General features: G+C 35.3%; 2 protein-coding genes across 9 annotated transcripts in view; one reads left to right on the top strand and one right to left on the bottom strand.

Moving 5' to 3' along the window:
* The window catches only part of LOC116164621 (serine protease inhibitor 42Dd-like), a 37,289-nt gene that overhangs the window by 7,366 nt on the left and 10,961 nt on the right, over nt 1-18,962 (bottom strand). For 3 of the 7 annotated variants that reach the window (XM_031478812.1, XM_031478814.1, XM_031478818.1), the window contains 2 exons: nt 10,204-10,989; nt 9,991-10,135 (listed from right to left, as the gene is read on the bottom strand). In XM_031478812.1, the coding sequence (XP_031334672.1) occupies nt 9,991-10,135; nt 10,204-10,989 (931 nt within the window). Of the gene's footprint in view, nt 1-1,613; nt 1,835-2,745; nt 2,962-3,215; nt 3,425-6,870; nt 7,008-9,990; nt 10,136-10,203; nt 10,990-18,962 lie in introns of those variants that run through there. The other 4 variants (XM_031478815.1, XM_031478816.1, XM_031478813.1 and 1 more) reach the window with 4 other exon arrangements.
* Nucleotides 7,367-18,883, top strand: LOC116164620 (protein yellow). 2 transcript variants are annotated; one of them, XM_031478811.1, is made up of 3 exons: nt 7,367-7,468; nt 17,338-17,578; nt 17,625-18,883. In XM_031478811.1, exons 2-3 carry the CDS (start codon nt 17,344-17,346, stop codon nt 18,608-18,610), a joined length of 1,221 nt encoding a protein of 406 aa, XP_031334671.1. In that variant the 5' UTR covers nt 7,367-7,468; nt 17,338-17,343; the 3' UTR covers nt 18,611-18,883. The 2 variants fall into 2 exon arrangements, with proteins under 2 accessions (XP_031334671.1, XP_031334670.1); XM_031478810.1 differs by lacking the exon at nt 7,367-7,468 and adding an exon at nt 16,522-16,788.

The raw sequence follows: 18,962 nt of genomic DNA, 5'->3' as shown, positions 1-18,962 counted from the left end.
AAATCGAAATAATCGAATTTTAGACACAGAACTGTTCCAGCATGCACCGTTTCCGAGATATCGGGGGTAAAAAATGCATTTTTTTTTCAAAAATGACGTATTTTATTGACGAAAAATTATTAATAGCTCTTTTATGCAACTTAATGATATTGGATGATTATTTTCAGTTTATATACGATTGAAACGAACAAGAAAGTTTGTGGTACGATCTGGTACGTCTCTGTGTGATGTTGCCGATCGATGACGTAACGTTGGAAAGGTAAAAGATAGAAAATGATAATAATGTATAAAGAGTGACGTATAGTCAATTCGTTATTACTATTCCGATATGTAATTAACCCCACTAAATGCAGCATTAACTTTTTTTTTACTTCACGTCGTCGAATTAATATAAATAATTCTCTCAAACAAACTGCAACCCGTTATTGTTGACGTGCAGAATAAGAATGAACAATGTAAGGTACCGCAACGGTTAAACGACTCTAGCTCGTATCGCTTACGTTAAAGAATGTTAATTGAAGTGAATTTCGCTGGCTTGGAATGGCATCAAGTAGGCGTAAACAACATTGCTGTAAACAAAAACTGGATGCAAGCGAAATTCAGTTCAATTAATATTATTTGACGTAAGCAAATCGATCTAAAATCGAATAACCGTTGCGGCACCGTACTTTGTTCATTCTTATTCTGCACGTCACCAATATCGCGTTGCAGATTGTTTGAGAGAATTGTTTATGTTTAAATTGACGTCGTGAAGTAGAAAAAGTTAACGCTGCATTTAGTGGGGTTAATTACATATCGGAACAGTAATAACAAATGGATATGCCGGTACGAGCAATTGGCTGACCCATACAAAAAAACTTTATTGATAATTGCTAGGGAATAGTAACGTCATATCCTTCCAACTAGGGAATACAATACCGGGATCGCGGGATCCCGAAATACCGGACTCCCGCAGCATTTTTGCGGGATTAATCCCGCACATAAATGGAGCGAGTTCCCGCGGGATTTGCGGGACTATGAGGAATTTGTCGACCAAGGGGACGACTCTGTTTGCTTTGTTAATGAAACGCATAACGGAGAAATTATTTTTAAAATAATTGTTAAAACTTTTTTCGTTAAAAATGTACTATGATTTTTGAGGCACTTTAGAAGTTCACTCTTTGTGTTTTACAGGTGATTTTTTTTAGTTCTAAGTTACGCTGAAGGTACGTTTTTGTTGAATATTGTGATAATTAGCGATTTATTTTAATACAGAAGTCGGAAGCCAATTTATTTAAAATTTTGCGGGATCCCGCAAATACCGGGATCCCGCGGGGTTAACATCTAACGATCCCGCAAATACCGGGATTGAGATTTTGCTGCGGGATTGCATTCCCTACTTCCAACTTTACTGATTATGTTACTAAAAAACATTTTTCAAGGAATCTCGTCCATAGTGAAATTGCAGAACTCTAAATACATGATCATTGCTGATGCAGCACAAGCGGGAAATTACAACTTTCCATTTAAAAGGGAAATGAAGTGAGAGTGAATTAACAATTAACAAACAATTTAAATATCTTCCTATCTTATAAGTTAAAGAATCATTGTTTACTACATTACGAACTCCTTAATATTGAATAAACTATTTATTTTTATGTAAGGTAACAATTAAAATAAATAATGTTACATACAAAAAGTGTTGCTTGCGGTCCTTAAGATGATTGCGTATACCTTCCAATAAATAAGATTCCAGCGCTATCGTGTCTTAATACAAAAATGAAAGGGTGGTTTGCTTTAAACGTGTATAATTTCACTTCCCGTTCATAAAAGGACGACCTCAAATTCGCGAATACTGAAAATTGAAAAGAAATTAGTTTACGTTAGTGTATGAATACATACAACCCCTTTTGTGAGGATTTAATAGTTGTTAGCAAAAACACCAATTGTGTGTAATAAAAAGCGCGTCGTGATATTTTCATTTCAACGAAGTAAACTGTTCAGTGCAATTTGTTTATTAGTAGTTAACCTAGTACCAAATTTGTAAGGATTAGCAGAACATTTCCACAATAACAAACATTTTTATGTAATTATAGACAAAGTGCATAAACGACACACGATACAAAGAACTGCTACTGATGATATTAAAGCTCATTACCTACACTTGCAATTGCTTTTTCTGAAAACTCAACAAATTGCTAAAAAAGTTAATGACTAACGCTTTGAATTCTGTTTCCGATTGAAGAAAGTTAGGTGTACACAAAAAATGTTACGTCAATTGAATAATAATTAATTATCAACAATTTGTTCTTGCAGAAGTCTCAACTCGATGGAGTAAACGATAATCGCATGTTATGAAATAAAGGTACAGAATTTATATAAACTGCTTCAAGGTTAAATAAACGAAAGTTTTTTCTAAAATTTGGTCATGATTTATTTTTGTTTTTTTAATTGATTAATTTCTTGGGGCGTTGTTACGAAGTAACCGCTAACCCAATTTCTGAACGCCACTGAAATAATTCACCACCCAAATTTGACTAAGACTTCTATGAGTCCACTTGTTTATTAAGTAGCAATAATTATACTTTTGACAGTGGCCTTGCTTTTTATTCTTCTCGTTACCACTGCCACGCGTCGCATAAGGTATACATCAAAATTAATTGCTTGGCGTTCATTTCAAAACCAATTAGCGCCTCAAATAGTATAGTGAAAGGTCTGGTCATTTAAAGTAATACAATCCATTGATGCAATAAAAATGCACGTTACCTTTATTGAGAAATTTTCCATAAATCTATGTACATTGCTTCGATTAGGAAAGTTGCATTTATCATATTTTCTCTCTCTATTCGGCCGGATTTGAAACTTTTCCCATAAATATGTGGGCGCCCAGATGTTTATGTTTGAGGTAAAATATAAATGGACGATTAGCCTCAAATTCTAACATTCTATTAAATATTCGGATGGAGGATAGTTGAGCAAAAACTGAAATATTCAATTATTTATTATTATGATATGGAGAGTTGCTGGAATCAGAGACGTGCAGGTTAGCTAGTTCAATACGAAGCAGTGATGAGATCTAATCGTTCGATCTCGAACCCTTTTTTGCTTACTGATCGAATTTATGCAAATTCCATTTCAACCCTTAACTTCTTAAATATATAAGACCACCAGAATGCAAATATTTCAAGGTTAGTCATGCAGATACCTGAGGTGGTTCATCCATTAAATTAATTAAGTGACCATAATCATATATTTATTAAAGCAAAAATTACATTAAAGTTGTTTTACTAGACATTCAAACATCAATACGCCGGATTAGAAACTCTTCCCATAAATACCAATGTGTTCAATTTCCTGTGAGTAAGGTAAAATAAAAATGGTCTATTGGCCTCAAACTCTAGTAACTTTTTTGGGGACAGCTGTATAGACGTAAGCACGGCAACAACTGAAAAAATTTAGGTAACATAAAGATCAGACCACGAGTTTCTCAGAAATATACGAGCTTAGCGAACAGAACACAGGTTTTAGGCGGATAGTATAAGGTATTAGTCAAAATGAGCTCAAAAACACATAAAGGAAGACATTCGATTGTTTCTAAGTAAGTAAAGCTTTCAACTAAGTCTAGTCAATTTTACAACCGACAATTTAGCCTTAGACCATTATAGTACATGGACTGCTATTAGCCCTATGCTTTCAATACAAAATATGGGTGGTCACGGATAGAGCGATTTACTGAATTTATTGCAAGCTGGAGACTCACTTATGTATAAGTAACTTGTGCTCTGAATTTCTTTTTAAGAATCTTGACTTGACAGATTCTATGTGAACTTCATAAGATGAACTTAACTGGTGATGTACAATGCTGATCAAGGAACTTATTTATTAATGATATGTGAATTTCAATAGCGGACAGTGAATATTAGTCAAATCAAAATTTATTATCTTGATATTGAAATAATTACCATCGAAATGCCAATCTCTTTGAATCTGTAAAATTAATCTTGTCCGCAAGGAAAAGAGAAAAGTAATATCCATATTGCGCTCAATGTTCAAGGAACTAATTCGTTTAATATATTTAAATATATTCATTTTCTTTATTGTAAGACTAACGATTCTTTCAATGTATTCAAATGTGTTCTCCCGAAGAAGAACCTAATATTTATTGTGTGTGGAAGCGTTCTGTCGTCAAAATAAATAATTTTTTTATTCTCTTCTCTGCTACAATATTGTGCCCAATTGTACTTCCATATACCATTTGTACCTACTTGTTTCGTTTCAGTTTAAACTTAGTCAAAAACTCTTTGTTTCGCCGAAATTTAAACTTTATAAGTTTTATACTTCAATCGTGTCCAGTTGTGGTTTTGTTTCGATTCGCAAAGAAACTGAATAAGTTAAAACTCCTGCCAAAAGAAGCGTAATCCTTAGAAGTCCCAACAAAACAAAACTTATTACTTTTTTTCTCGGCAACACTGGTAGAACTTACGGCTTTTGCATAATACGTTTTCAGATTAACAAAATAACAAAAAATTTTTTTTTTAATTAAAGAAAAGTCGTAAGCAAATTACTCCGACGCAGAGATCTGCAGGGGTAAATGAGAATGGTGTTTATTTGAATGTTTCCAGTGTCGTAGTCATAATAACGAGAATGATACTAGCCCAGACGCATAATAATAATTCGACCAAATCAAATATATATTACTTTACCTTTTTGATCGCCTTTTTGTTTATTTTATAATTATTGCAGTTGATAATAGTATTAGATATTGTTGATGAATTGACAAAACTACATAGTATCAAATAAGCGTAATCGTATTCGTTAAATTTATAATCTTTATATATCAAATTTTTCTGTAGGTAAGTATGTTGCAGGGTATGTGGTGACTGAACTCCTCCCGAACTTCTGGATGAATTTCCATGAAATTTTGTTTATGGGTCTCTGTATGTCGAATTATAGGTTTTTTTTTTAATCTTCTTTTTTCGTTGATGTCGCACTGTGCTATTTTGCGTACTGTGCCGATGTATTTACATTTGTACATTCTGTGAGCCTAGTTTTGCTTATCATATATCCGTCAATATCTAGCATACGAAGTCACGGGGGACAATCTAGTAGTATATTAAATTCTAATTCAGAAAACGGTGTTCCATAATTGCTTTGGTCCAATAAATGTACATAACTGGGCTGGGTAATATAGTCAGATACTTCTTCTAGCGCGGACCCATTGCATTCCAAATTTGATACTCGGATGTATACTTTTTAGGCCGTTGTGGTATTGTTCAAAAGTTAGTGAAGACATGTCACTGATTTACGTTCTGTGTGCTGATACAATGGGACGTAGGGACGAAAGCACCGGCAGTACTATTTCATAAGATCCACTCAAAATACTTACGCTTCTATTTGAAATTATTTCACACGTTTTGAGGTTAAAAAACATTTTTACAGTACGAAAAATAGAAAAATAAGCTTTCTAATAACGCTTCATATAATCTATGTTGCCATTAGAAAAAATTCAAGATAACGGTCGCATTCAAAAACTATGTGTCAAACAATAATTTTCAACCACAAAATATATGAAATACATAATTTTAAATGGAAGCGTTCTAATTTTCATGTCTATATTACAAATGGTTTGAGCGCGAGAGCTTTGGAACGATCTTTTATAACGACCCTGTATATCATATGATAGTTTAAATTTTTGAAATTACCGTCAACAATTTTTATTGATTGGTATCGGCTGCCTTAGTCACAATGGATAGAATAAACAAAATAAAATCAAAAATAATGCAAAAAATCACGTTAAGATATACAGGGTGTTGCATTTAAAAAATACCAACTTTGGGTCAAATCTCAGAAAAGATGATTCAAAATTTTTTCTACTGCGTCGCGAGAGTCTACGTAAAAATATCTCAAATGTGCAGTTTTTCTATCTTACATGAGTACTAAGATATGAACACATTCCAAAACGTCAAACTTTTCGTGATCACCCTGTATATAAGAATCAAACGTAACTATCTTTATTCTTTACTTAATAAAATGGCACAGTGTCGCGAAAACCACAAGGCTCTAGCTTTAAAAACAGCTAAAATACACTGCAGTATCAACCAAACTAGGACACTCGATACACAGAAGCACCATACAGCACAATTTAAAAGATTATCCCTTTATACGCAACAAGCTATTAATTTCGTAGGCGCAGTCCCGTCAAAACCAATAACCTACAACACAAATACTGTAAGTACATAAAAGTACAACTAGGCACAGGTGAAGAGAATGTGTTCCAGATAAGACAGTACACGCAACCAACTAAACGTGTCCTTTGGGTACTACTTATGATATTTGTACTTCTGAAAAGGGAGATTCTGTCAGAAGCGACTAATACCCAAACTGGAAGTGTAATATGTACTTATTATGTGCTACTCGCAGCATACTGACGGATCAACAACAAGATACAGCTATGTATGTAGGTACCATTGCCAAGCAATTACAATAATAGTAACAGCGACAATGTTTTTTTTACCAGAGTAAATGCTTTACTTTACTTGAAGCAACTGATTCGAGTTTTTCTGCATGGAAAGTATTGGTGATCGACACTAAGGAACTATTAACGACAGAAATCAATCAAGTTTAGCGTAGTTGCACTACTCAAGCAGTTGTATCTAATTCTAAAAAAGCGGAAGTGCAGCTTATGAATATGTTAATAATCCCAAAATGAACAAAAATTTAAATATTTTGTTAAAGCACTTATGAAAATTAGAGAAACGTTTCTATAACTCTAATTTATTGTCAGCACATCGATAATTTGATTTTAAAGCATAGGCGAATATTTATGATAATCGTTTTATATTGTGTAATGCATTGCATTGTATCTATACGTAAAAAAAACAACAGAAATATAAAACATACACATAATCACGAAACGTATCTGCCGACAAATAATACACTATTAGCATCCCTAATAAAGTAAATAAATGCATGATTTGCGTTGAATTCCTTAGTTATGTCTCCATAATCAATTCTCGTGTCCAATATGCCTAAAAAATGATCAAAATTAGTCGCAGAGTGGAGTTTTGGATTTGAAGAAATTGGAAATTATAAACTACCCTTGGCCCAATCACTTCTACCGATCGATATTTGGCAAATATATACAGCCGTAAAAAGTACCTAATACTGTAAAGAATAATGAGCCCATGAACTATAGATGTAATCTTTCCTAATAAACTATACTGGTCATGCATTCGAGAGAATTTATTGCACTGTAAATATTAGCATAGCGTCAAACTACCTTGCAAGGAACAAATTTAAATAATCCGCAACCAGTTCTGCGATATTATGGCAACCGAGATGGCAACGGTCAAGTGCATACTTTATACGCGTAAAGATCAACTGTACATTAATTAATGGCCTGCGATATGGTATAAGATTCTAAGATACAAAAAAGTATTTAAATCATCAATCATATGAAGTTAAACTATACAATAATGTGATAAATGAGGTAAGTTCACACATTCACGCGTCGTTGGTCCAGTTATTAATGACATAAACTAAACGTACTGCATTTTATTAACGGTATTTTCAATTGTTAATGTAATACATATAAGGAGTAGTAGTAGAATTCTACTTGTTACCAAGCGTGGTGCCTCCAATATTCCTCTAGCGGTAAATCTGGGGGACATCTTAGAAAAATAGCTCCAAATGTCGTTTTTCGCTTATTTGCAATATACCTTAATGCAATATACTGCGATGAGAGGTACGCGGTAACCGTGCGTCGCGCAGTTGAGTTGAAGCTCGATTGCCGTGCTAAGGGTCCCGGGTTCGAATCCGAGTTCAAGCATGGATATTTATAAATGTATAGAGGGTTGGGTTGGTACAGCAGCCTTGGCTGAGACCCCGCTCACTCAAAAATAAAGGTCAAAAATAAAATTAAGTAAAATTGACAAAAATTATGAAATTTGAAAAGTATTTTATCTGACGTTTATATAATATGTTGTTTATTTGGGTGGGTATTAAGGCTTATCACAACAGACGTTTTTTCAGTTCTAAGTGTGCGTTTACAATGAACGTATACGTAAATATTTCATAAACCGTAACTCCTACATATCCGTATCGTTTTCGTAAATTTAGTTCGCTGTTTACAATAAACCAAAGATCATACTACAAGTAGTATGATATTTGACCGTACGTAACTTTGAAACATTTTCAACCATTGCGACTATGCGCAAGACTTACATATCGCTTACATATACGTACGTAAAAATTACGTTCATTGTAAACACCTCGAATTTTTGACCAAGCTTAAAATGTTATTATTTTTGAACAGTTCCTGAATACAAAGTAAACAATCAGTATATTTTACGCAGATCCTAAAAATAACAGCGTTGTCTCGTTTGAATTACTGAAGAAAATATGTGGGTAAAATATTTCGAAAAAAATCACATAATTCGAAAACCTTGGATTAGACGTGTACCGATTGTCTTTGTTCAAAGTGAACGTGAATTAAAAAAAAATGAATAAAAACTAGGACCTCTGCAAGTCGACAACTAAAATATAGCTAGTGTAAAGCAACGTAGGCTGAATACGTTTCAGCAGGATTATTGAATAACCTAGTGCCACTTCTCTAGGTCTATTCGCATTAGTTTCCCATATACGAGTACTAATCAACAACTCGTTTTACCTCGGAAACTAGCGGAGCGACGATTAAATTGGAAAAAAATTTTTAATCAGGCGAATTTAATACACCCTTTGTGTTGGACGACTAACTGGAAATCGCGCAAAAACTTTTTTCTTTTAATTTTTATTTCGATTTCTATAGCGTTTATGAATTTGGGGTACTACAGTAATTTATTACTTGAACGGTTCAAAAATTAAGTTAAAGTGAATCGATAAATAACTTTCTCTGTTAATGCATTTTTTCAATTACTATTAATTATTTACTATCCAACCTCCAACGCATTTAACGGTAACACGCAAGACCAGCCGTATATTATCGTGCAACCCTTTCAAAAAGAAATATTTAGCATAAACCTTGGCATAAACATAGAAAATTATGGTTTAAAAAAAAAGAAATGTTTGTACCGTAATTCAAAAATTGTTTGTAATTCCCTCAAAAAAATCCAGATAAAAAACAAAAGCAAAAAAATCAAAGTCTACTTTTACTCAGTCTTTCATTCTGAACCACTTTTCTTAATATTATTATCCCTCTGCAAAAAACTTTTTTTTTAATTTCAAAGGCACTCTTGATTTTTTTAAACCAAGACTATAGGACAAATTAGTTTCCAACCAAGGAGGGCTGATCTCCAGAAGCTCAATATTCAATTCGAAAATTTTTTGTCGAGAGAGGACCAAACAATCAGAAGACAAACCTGCATTTTCTTCTTCCAAACATATCAAATTGAGCACTTAAAAACGGGTTACCATTTCCCATGTAATCGTCTCTCCACCACCGCTTGTTTCTGAGATACCGAGACATACCATTCGAAAAAAATTATTATTCTATTACTTTGTTATTGTTAAGTATAATCCTGGCGTTGGTGACAACACAACTCTACATAATCGACATGAGTTTTATTAGAGGCTATAACTGGAATTAACCCACATCCTATATGTATGGAATAAATCCATTTTTAGCTATTATATTATACCATGAAAATATTACCCCCTTCTAAGAGTCCATTTGAAGTATAAGATAATAATAATAATATTAATAAGTAAAGCAGTCTGGCGAAAATTGAATACTTGCCCCCTGCCCCCATCCACGCACAAAAAGTTCTGGGGTTTGATATTTCACAATTTACTAGATTTTTATTAGATTTTTGTCACCAACGCCCGGTGTACCTAATACTTGTGCATTATATTATTATATCGCCCACAATTCCAATGTTGTTAGCTTTAACCATGCAACTATGTTAAGTTACGTTCAAATGAAACATTGCATACACTACCCAAACGCACCAAAAATGAGTTCCATAAAGCAAAGCATTAAGAAATGCTAGCAAACCGTAAGAATAGAAGACTTACCAGCAGTGGCTGCAGCAGCAGTTGTTCCCTTTTCTTCCACCTCAATGAAGGCCTTTTGTATAACTTTCGTTACGGTCAGATTTTGTTTATTGGCACCAATTCCGCTAAGGTCAGCATTATTTTCGAACAAATCTTTGACTCCTAACTGAAAATTTCAATCGTGAGTATAAATTACCTACTGCGCAACAGAATTGATAAAATCAAACTACTTACTTTTTGCAGGATTGGTATGAACTGAATTGTGGATTCAATTTTGAATTTGGGCAATTGCACATGTACACGTTCATTGGTATACTTGGGAGTGGCAAGAGCTGCTTCAATCTTATCTTCTAACGCCCCCAAGCCGTCGACATCGTTAGGTAAAACAAAGGTCATACTGATATCTTCTCCTTTGTAAGGCATTTCTAAAAATTTCGCATTCAAAGTTGAATCTTCGTAGTAGTTGTAAAATTCGGTTATTTCCATCATATCGACGTCCACTTGATTTTCTTTGGTAACATAGAAGGGTTGCTTCCGAGTGCCGTATTCGCTGAATTGCTTAACCCAAGATCCTTTAAAGTACAGTGCATTAATCAATACGGCGATTGTGTCTTCAGATAAATCATCTTCTTTAATTAAATTCTTTATTTTGTCATGTGTTTTTTCTTCTACCCATTTGTTCATTTCATTAGCAGACGCCTTACTTTGCGCGAAGTTAATATTTTCAATTTCCGATTGGAACACATTAACTGCGACACTGTTAAACTCGTCGCTCACTTTAAATCCTTCTGCTAAGTAAACTTTGTTGGCACTACTCAATGTGTAGTGTTCGTTCCCTCTGAGTTTCGGTGACAGCTCTTTGAAAATGGCTTGCACCTTTTGATGATCCTCGGGAAGTTGGAGACCTGCCGAAAGTTGTTTGGCGGTTTCACCACGAGCGCCGGCGTGAACGAGGGCGAGAACCACATCTACTGATAATGGACAAACCAGGAAGTTGCCGGAATTTGTTTTTTTCATTTCCTGAAAATGAAATCATAATAATCGTATTACTAATATTGTAGGTGCGTTAATTTTTTGCGTGTTACTTGATTACATCATACGGATGCATTTACACAGACCTCATTATTTTGCAGGAATAACTGATCTAAGTTGCACAAGTGCAATGCAGTTATTTAGCACAATTTTCTCTTTTAGATTCAATCAAAAACTTCAATATTATAATTTTTCCAACCATGGGCGTGTCGACTTGTATAATAATAATTAATAAACCAGTGGTTTGTAAACGGCAAGTGAATTTTTCTATGCATTGCTCCTCTTTTAATTGTATTTATCCTTTGGCATGAGAATAAAGAATGGCTTGTTTATGCACCAACTTCCTATAGTGGTAATTAAATAAATTGTCACATACAATTGGTACTCCCACACATACACGTCTTATGATGGAAAATCTTTCGATTTCCGCATCTCAATCTCAATATATGGCACTCCCCGCCCTATTACCGGGTTTGGTAAAATTCTTTAACACTTTTTTTGCCGAGCGCAAAGGAAATCACAAAAATAGTGGCTTGTGTCAAAAACAATTATTTTCTTGAATTACTTCTGTGGACTTCCGCACAAGATTGACTTCGCTAGACTCCTAATGAAACGTTCCACTTGTGAAATTGTTTTCTGTATAATTATTTCATAAAAAGTTATTTCCAATTATGAACATAAACATATAATTACATATTAGAATTAACACGCGCTCATGGCATAACTGTAATGACTTCATTATAATTGGCTAGAACACATCTCCGCGTTTTTGACAAAATGGTTTTCTTTCCATTGCGTATAGAATTAAAAATAATTTGAAAAACGTAATGGATACCGTGGATATATGTTTGCCAATAAAGTAACAGTCATTAAAAACCTTTCCAAAATTTATACAAAAATACTAGTAGGTAGTTTCTAGTAGCTTTTAAAAAATTTATTTACAAAAAAAATTAGTTACCGGGCGAAACCGGGTTTTTCAGGCAGGTGAAATGAATATAAATTGGGAAAAAATAATTAAAACGGCTGAATTTTTCCGCGGTTGAAATCCCAGGGGTTGAAAGGGGTGGAAACTGGTGTTTGCAAATTGTCGCAAAACTATTAATTTTAGATGAAAATATTAAATGTAAAAGTTATAGAGATTAAAAAAATGAGCAGCTTTTGTATCTGCACTATTTTCACATAACCTCCAATTTTCCCAGAAAAACCGGAAAAACTGTTTTTTTCGTTTTTTATTCTTATTTTTGCAAAAAAATGTCGTAGAGGTTTGAAATTTGGAGGAAACATACCTTGTTTTATGATAAAAAAGGAGATAATTTTTTTGGGCCCGTAAATTTGAACCGTTTCCGAGATCTCACGATTTCTGAAAAAAATTACCTCTTTCAAGGGGATGAAAAATCTATTTTTTTCATCGTACAGAGGTGCGCGGGGTAGCAAAATTTTCGTAACGACTTACATTTTAATAATCAAAAATAAAAAATATGATTCCAATAGAAAAAATTAAAGAAAGTTAGTTTATTTTTTGTGTTGCACGATAATTACTACCCTAAATGTAATGCTATTTGGTATGGTTGGAAAGCATTTTTTCAGAGCTTTCCAACGACGTATCACACATGGGGGGTCACTATTTAAGATTTATAAGTTGGGGTGGCTGGGCGCAGGGGGTTGGAAGGGGTGTGTCGCCAACTATGTCATTGTGATTCCCCCTCCGAATTACCGAAACGGATTTTGATTTTTTTAAATATCTCTTTACTAAGACATGGGGGGTGGTAAGTTTTCAAATTGCCACCCTGTATATATTATATTGAAAATAAATCGCTTGGCACGCGGTCTATAAATTGCGGATTGCACAATTCTGAAATGTCAACCACGATAGCCCAGTGAAGGTGATAGGTTATCTGGAAATGAGCTAGTAGTACAGACAAACAGACTGACAGACCGCCCATCGTTATTTTTTATTCGACGCCTTAAAACGTGTATTGCCGTCGAAAAAGTGAGGGGTCATTTTTTATCTCCCTTACTAACGTGCAAGTGGTAAAACGAGAACGTAAACCATGTGTAAAGAAAGAGGACTGTCGAGGAGTGAAGAAAATAGAGAAGGGCGTGCAAAAACGAGGCCTGAGGAGAAACACACTGAACAAAAACATATGCATGATGAAAGCGCATTTTTGGTAATGCCGATCAGTATTTCATTAGCAGAGTTTTAAATTATCAATTTCACGAGTAATCTAACTTAAAATAGACTAGAACCCATCTACACTATAACAGAAAGCTTTTAGTGAAAATTTAAAGTCTCTAGCAATTGTAATTGCTGAGATCTCAACCGGACAGCTAGCCAGCCAGCCATAACGAATATAAATCTGTATTTTTTTTTCAAAAATGCGCTAATAATTAAGTTGTTATACTGGTAGCGCTATCTAACGGTAAAATTATAGCACCTCCGAAAACCATATCGAAATTATTTTCTTAAATTATCGATCTCACAAGTGATCAACTCAAAACAGACTAGAGCCTGCACATCTACACTACATCAGAAAGCTTTTAGGAAAATTTGAAGTCTCTAGCTATTGTAATTGCTGAGACCTCAGTCGGCCAGCCAGCCAGCCAGCCATACCGAATGTAATACCCTATTTTTTTCCAAAAATGCGCTAAAAAGTGTAAAGCAGTAGTGGTGCTCGAATGAAGAAGGTGTGAAAAGTGCATAATCGAAGCGTGAAGCAGACCTGAAGGTGATAAACGTGAAGAAAGAAAGTGTAGAGAAAAAATAGCCACGTGAATTAACCGTAAAGTATGCGTAGACACTGAGTGAAAGAAATGAACGGGGCGCTCCGAGTAGCGTCGGAAGTAGCAGAAAATAAGGTATAAGAATGTAAGCTGGAATAGACATGTAGAAAATGGGAGGGTGGATTGAAAGCGAATTATCAGGAGTACAGGACGTAAAGCGTGCCTGAAGTTGACAATAAATTGACGCAGAAAAATGTAATGAAAACATTAAGGAGGATTGATGGCGAGGAGGGAAAAAGACATGGAAAGGAGAAGTAATGAGCAGTCCTTAGAATAGTGGAGAGGAAAGAAGGCGTGACCAAAGAAGAGGTGAAGAAAGAAGGAAAAGGGGGAGGGCGTGACAATCGTGAAATATGCGTGAAGAAGGTGTGCCTCAGAGGTGACGCCATAAGGAAGTTGGCTTAGATAAATCAAGGAGATATCAATTACCCGTGAATAATGGACGGAAAGAGGAAGCTTAAAATGGACAGTCGAAATAGTGTAGAGGAAAAAATCCAGGAAGAAAGCGTGGAAGAGACGTTAACGAGAGATTGCAAAGACACGTGAAAATATCGTATAGGAGTAGTGAAGAAGGCGTGCATGGGACGCGGACGGCACGGAGATCAAGAAGTAAAGGAGACTTAATTGAGAAGTGAAAAAAGAGGGGATGTGGGCTAGTAAACCATAAGACGCAAAAAGCCTAGGAACCATGGAGTGTACGCGAAGGAAGACAGTTTAAAGAAAATGTGAAGAAAGTCTCCAGCATCAGAGAAGTTCTACAAAAAAAGAACGAAATGGGAGGCCAATAAACTGTCGGTATTGAATCCATGAAGTAGTAGTGAAAAATGCGTGAAGTAGCATGGCTATTAAGCGGGGGGAACTAATTATATCCTTCATGGTACTCTAATGAATGGTCTCAACGAAATAAGTTAATTTTTTACCAACCATGGCCCTCTGCTGCCTCGACCCATTATCCAGATCAATTATAATTCCTCATCTAAGAGGGGAGGGTCGGGGGAGGGTAGCCACAAATGGCGATCGGAACGGAAGAGAGACTCTAGTCCAGCAGTCACCGCTTTTGTTAGTTCTTCAGGAATTAATAACGTGTTAATCGTGGGTAGGTTTGGGTTGGATGAGAGGGCCAGTTTTTCCTTTATGAAAATTCTCGATAGATGTAGCAAATGATCTGTGCAGGCGTTAAAAACTTCCAAGCGTAGGACTGGCAAAACGTTGCAATAAATTATTAATTAAGGAATGCGCTTTATCTACACCAAAGTTGTGCAAAATTCATGTTTCGCTTATTGTACCTAAAAAACGGTTTCTTTTATTTCCGGATGTTTACAGTTCTTGGTACTGTGCGATAAACATAGGCTTAAGGTGTAACATTCAAGTAGGCATATCCAATATGTTCCATGGGAGAGCTTCATCTCCACAAAGTTCAAAACTAACCCTCTTTTTTCATTTTTTACCACCTGCACGTTAATAAAGGAGGAATTGCATTGGGGTAAAAAACCCCCTACTTGTTTTACGGAAATACAGCAGGAATCCGAATCAAACAAAATCTCGATGATGTTGATCGGTCTGCCGGTCTGTGGGTCTGTCGGTCTATCTGTCTGTACCTACTCTCATTTCCAGCTAAACGCCTGAACCGATTGGAATCAAATATGGTACACACATTCTTAGACATAAAAGGGCAGACTCGCGAATGCGCAGGTGTGCGGGTGGTATCTGTGTCTTAGCAATCTATGGTACATATCACCCTCCCAATTGTGTAACATGCTGCGAAAACTGCGAAAATAATTCAAAAATGTCGCAGTGCTAGAGTGAATATGAATGGGTAAACAACCATAACCGTACACAAAAATTCGAATTCTGAAATCAAGAAAATTCATGGTAAGTGTAGAAACGTTAGTTTTTTTCTTCGATAGATATCCAATTCTCTGAAATCTATTGAGAATTAAACCAAATTGCGACATGGAATTTCAAATCGAATTAGAATGTGACTGGTTTGCGAGCGGTTTATAGACATTTTTTAACATATTGATCTTATAGTGGGCGGAATAGTTTTGCCAGTCGATCCATTATCCAAACATGCAAAACCATGCCATAGCTAGGATTTGAAACCAGGCCCTTTGTATTTACAATAACAGTCTACCGTTGAATGTATTTGTACCAGGTGAACAGCTTTCAAAACCGCCTTTTCATTGTATACCCAACGTACATTTTGCCATGAAGATACTAAAGCTTCTACGATATTCGCACATTTTGGGCATCATTCAAGTTGCCCGGGACTGAAGAACGATTATCATAAATAAGAATGGTGGACATAATTCCAAAAACTCCTAAAGTTGACTTTGAAATGTGAATTTCATTGACAAGTTTTATTCGTTCAACGTGCGAGCCTATTGTGAAAATGCGGTTTATTTACACATGAAAAGCTGCTTGATACTGACTTTGTAACCCCAACCTTGTTATTAAACATTCCTTACTGTCAATATCAATTAAAGTTAAAACACTTATGAAACCCCGGACATACTAATTATGATGAAAAACAATAATCTGGGTCAATAAGCATCTGATAACAGTAAATGTGGACATTTCCTAGGTATCTACTTATAAACTTTTATTTGTTGAAATACGATATAGCGAATTTTCATTGGTCAATTTAAAGAATTTAGAAAAAATGGATGCTAGCAGGTGCGGAAAATGGGAAAAATTTCATAAATTTGAATTAAACATTTAAATAGTAAGTTACACATAATATCAAAACAAGCAGGAAATTAAAAATGCTAATTTTATGCTATCTGTATTGGACGTAAACAGCATTACAGATTTTTTTCACCAAATGGATCACCTTAACGTTCTAAGTCAATTGGGGGTATAAATTGATCGACTTTCTAGACTAACTCTTAGACAACAAGTGGTAGCAAAAGGTGTATGATACTGGTGAATGCTATATCGTACTAAATTAGCGGTGCCTGTCATAAATCACGTAGGGGATTGATAAACCTTTGTGAAGAAATGATCGTAAGTAGAATAATTTTTTTCTAATTAATTATTCATTGATGAAGCACGCGTGGGTACTCCTCGCAAAAAAGATTTAAGATTGTACGTAACTATGTATAGTGATATAATTTTCTCAATGATAAATTAGGAGAAGGGGCAATTCGATAATTAACGTAAAAGTGATATCAAATATTTTAACAAATTTTGTAACAACATCGTTATTTTTTTATTTGAGGTGTGTTTGGCAGTGAAAGCTTCTAGTCGAAAAATTATTGCAAAAATAAACTAAGCAAACTGATAAATGTGTGTACCTAAATACAATTCAGATCTAACATTTATGTAATACATCCGCTGTCATGTCAGTTAGCTCATACCAATACAGTTTAATTATAGCAAGATCACTCTCATGTATAAAGAAAGTTGTAAATGTTCCTCTCATTTCAATAACGACAAGAAAGTGACACCTACATCTTGGAAAGAAAAGTGAAAAATCTGCTATGAGTAAATTTACTTCCACGTTTGAAATTAGTTATACATTTACTCATTGGTGTGGTGTGTTTCGTATTGCAGGTAACAATGCAGACGTTTAAACTGGCACTGCTATTATTCACCTTGTTGAAAGGTGAAGTACAAGCAGCTAAAAAATTGAAGGAGATTTTTGCATGGAATTACTTCGACTTTGCCTATCCAACGGATCAAGATCGCTATAACGCCATGCTAAACGGAGATTACATCCCTGCCAACGGCCTTCCAGTCGGCATTGAGATTTGGAATAACAAAATGTTTGTGACTTTACCCAGATGGAAGGAAGGTATATATTACGCATTTCGACGTTTATTCCGCAGACTCACTTTTAGGGGTACCCTCCACGTTGAACTATGTCGATCTTGATCGATACGATAGCAAGTCGCCCGCTTTAATTCCCTTCCCCGATTGGAAATCAAACGAGGCGGGCAACTGTAACAATGCATTAACAAGTGTGGATAGAGTAAAGGTGGATCGCTGTGACAGATTGTGGGTGCTTGATACCGGAACTACGGGTATTGGAGCTAACATGAAAAACCCATGCCCTTACGCTCTAAACGTCTTTGACCTGAAAACTAGTAAGCGTTTAAGACGATATCAACTTAGGCCGGAAGACACAAACCCAAACACCTTTATTGCTAACATTGAAGTGGACGTTGGGGCAAAATGCGAGGATGCTTTCGCTTACATGAGTGATGAGCTAGGCTACGGGCTGATAGTGTACTCGTGGAATCAAGACACTTCATGGAGATTTAAACACGGCTTCTTTTTCCCAGATCCTTTAGCTGGAGATTTCAACGTTGGTGGAATCAACTTCCAATGGGACGATGAAGGTATCTTCGGTATGATTCTATCTCCCTTACAGCAAGATGGGTATAGGACGTTATTCTTCGGCCCACTCGCTAGTAATCGAGAATTCGCGGTCTCTACACAAATTCTGAATAACGCCAGCAAAGTGGATGACGGCTACCATGATTTTGTCGCTTTGGAAGATCGGGGACCAAACTCACACGTGACCGCGCGAGCAATGGATGACACGGGGGTAATGTTCTACAACTTGGTTGACAGAAACGCAGTGGGATGCTGGAATTCAGTGCTTCCGTACAAACCAGAATACATGGCGGTCGTCGATTCAGATCATGAAGGTTTAATTTTCCCAGTTGATATAAAAGTGGACAGAAATAGGAACTTATGGGTTATGTCCGATAGGATGCCAATTTTCTTAATTAAAGGAATAGATGTAAATGACGTTAATTTCCGAATTTACGTAGCTCCCGTAGAGAATATGATTAAGAACACCGTCTGCGGTTTTTATTAGTATATTTTTATTGTAGTGATAATAGCGTAATATCATTGTTTTTAATTCGGTATCATCAACTTAATTATTGTCATTCACATACCTTATTTTCATACTTGATTAAGCTCCACAATGAATTTTCTTATTAAATTCATCACATTCTGTTGAATTACAATTTTGCGTTGTTTGTTTAATAAAATATTGATCAAGAAAATATTGTACCTATCTATTGGATGTGACTTTGCCAACCACTTACGGGACGTGTAAAAGTGGGAATAAGAGTGTTTCTTAATATTGACCAATTTTTTATACAGTGCCAAACAGGTCACTTGAATTTTGGTCATTTGAAATAATGGCGGTGTGTAACATGCCA

This window comes from Photinus pyralis, unplaced genomic scaffold, assembly GCF_008802855.1.
Source record: "Photinus pyralis isolate 1611_PpyrPB1 unplaced genomic scaffold, Ppyr1.3 Ppyr1.4_LG2, whole genome shotgun sequence".
In the NCBI taxonomy this organism is placed as follows: domain Eukaryota; kingdom Metazoa; phylum Arthropoda; class Insecta; order Coleoptera; family Lampyridae; genus Photinus; species Photinus pyralis.
The sequence above is the reverse complement of the archived record's forward strand: the minus strand, read 5'-3'. Positions and strand labels throughout refer to the sequence as shown.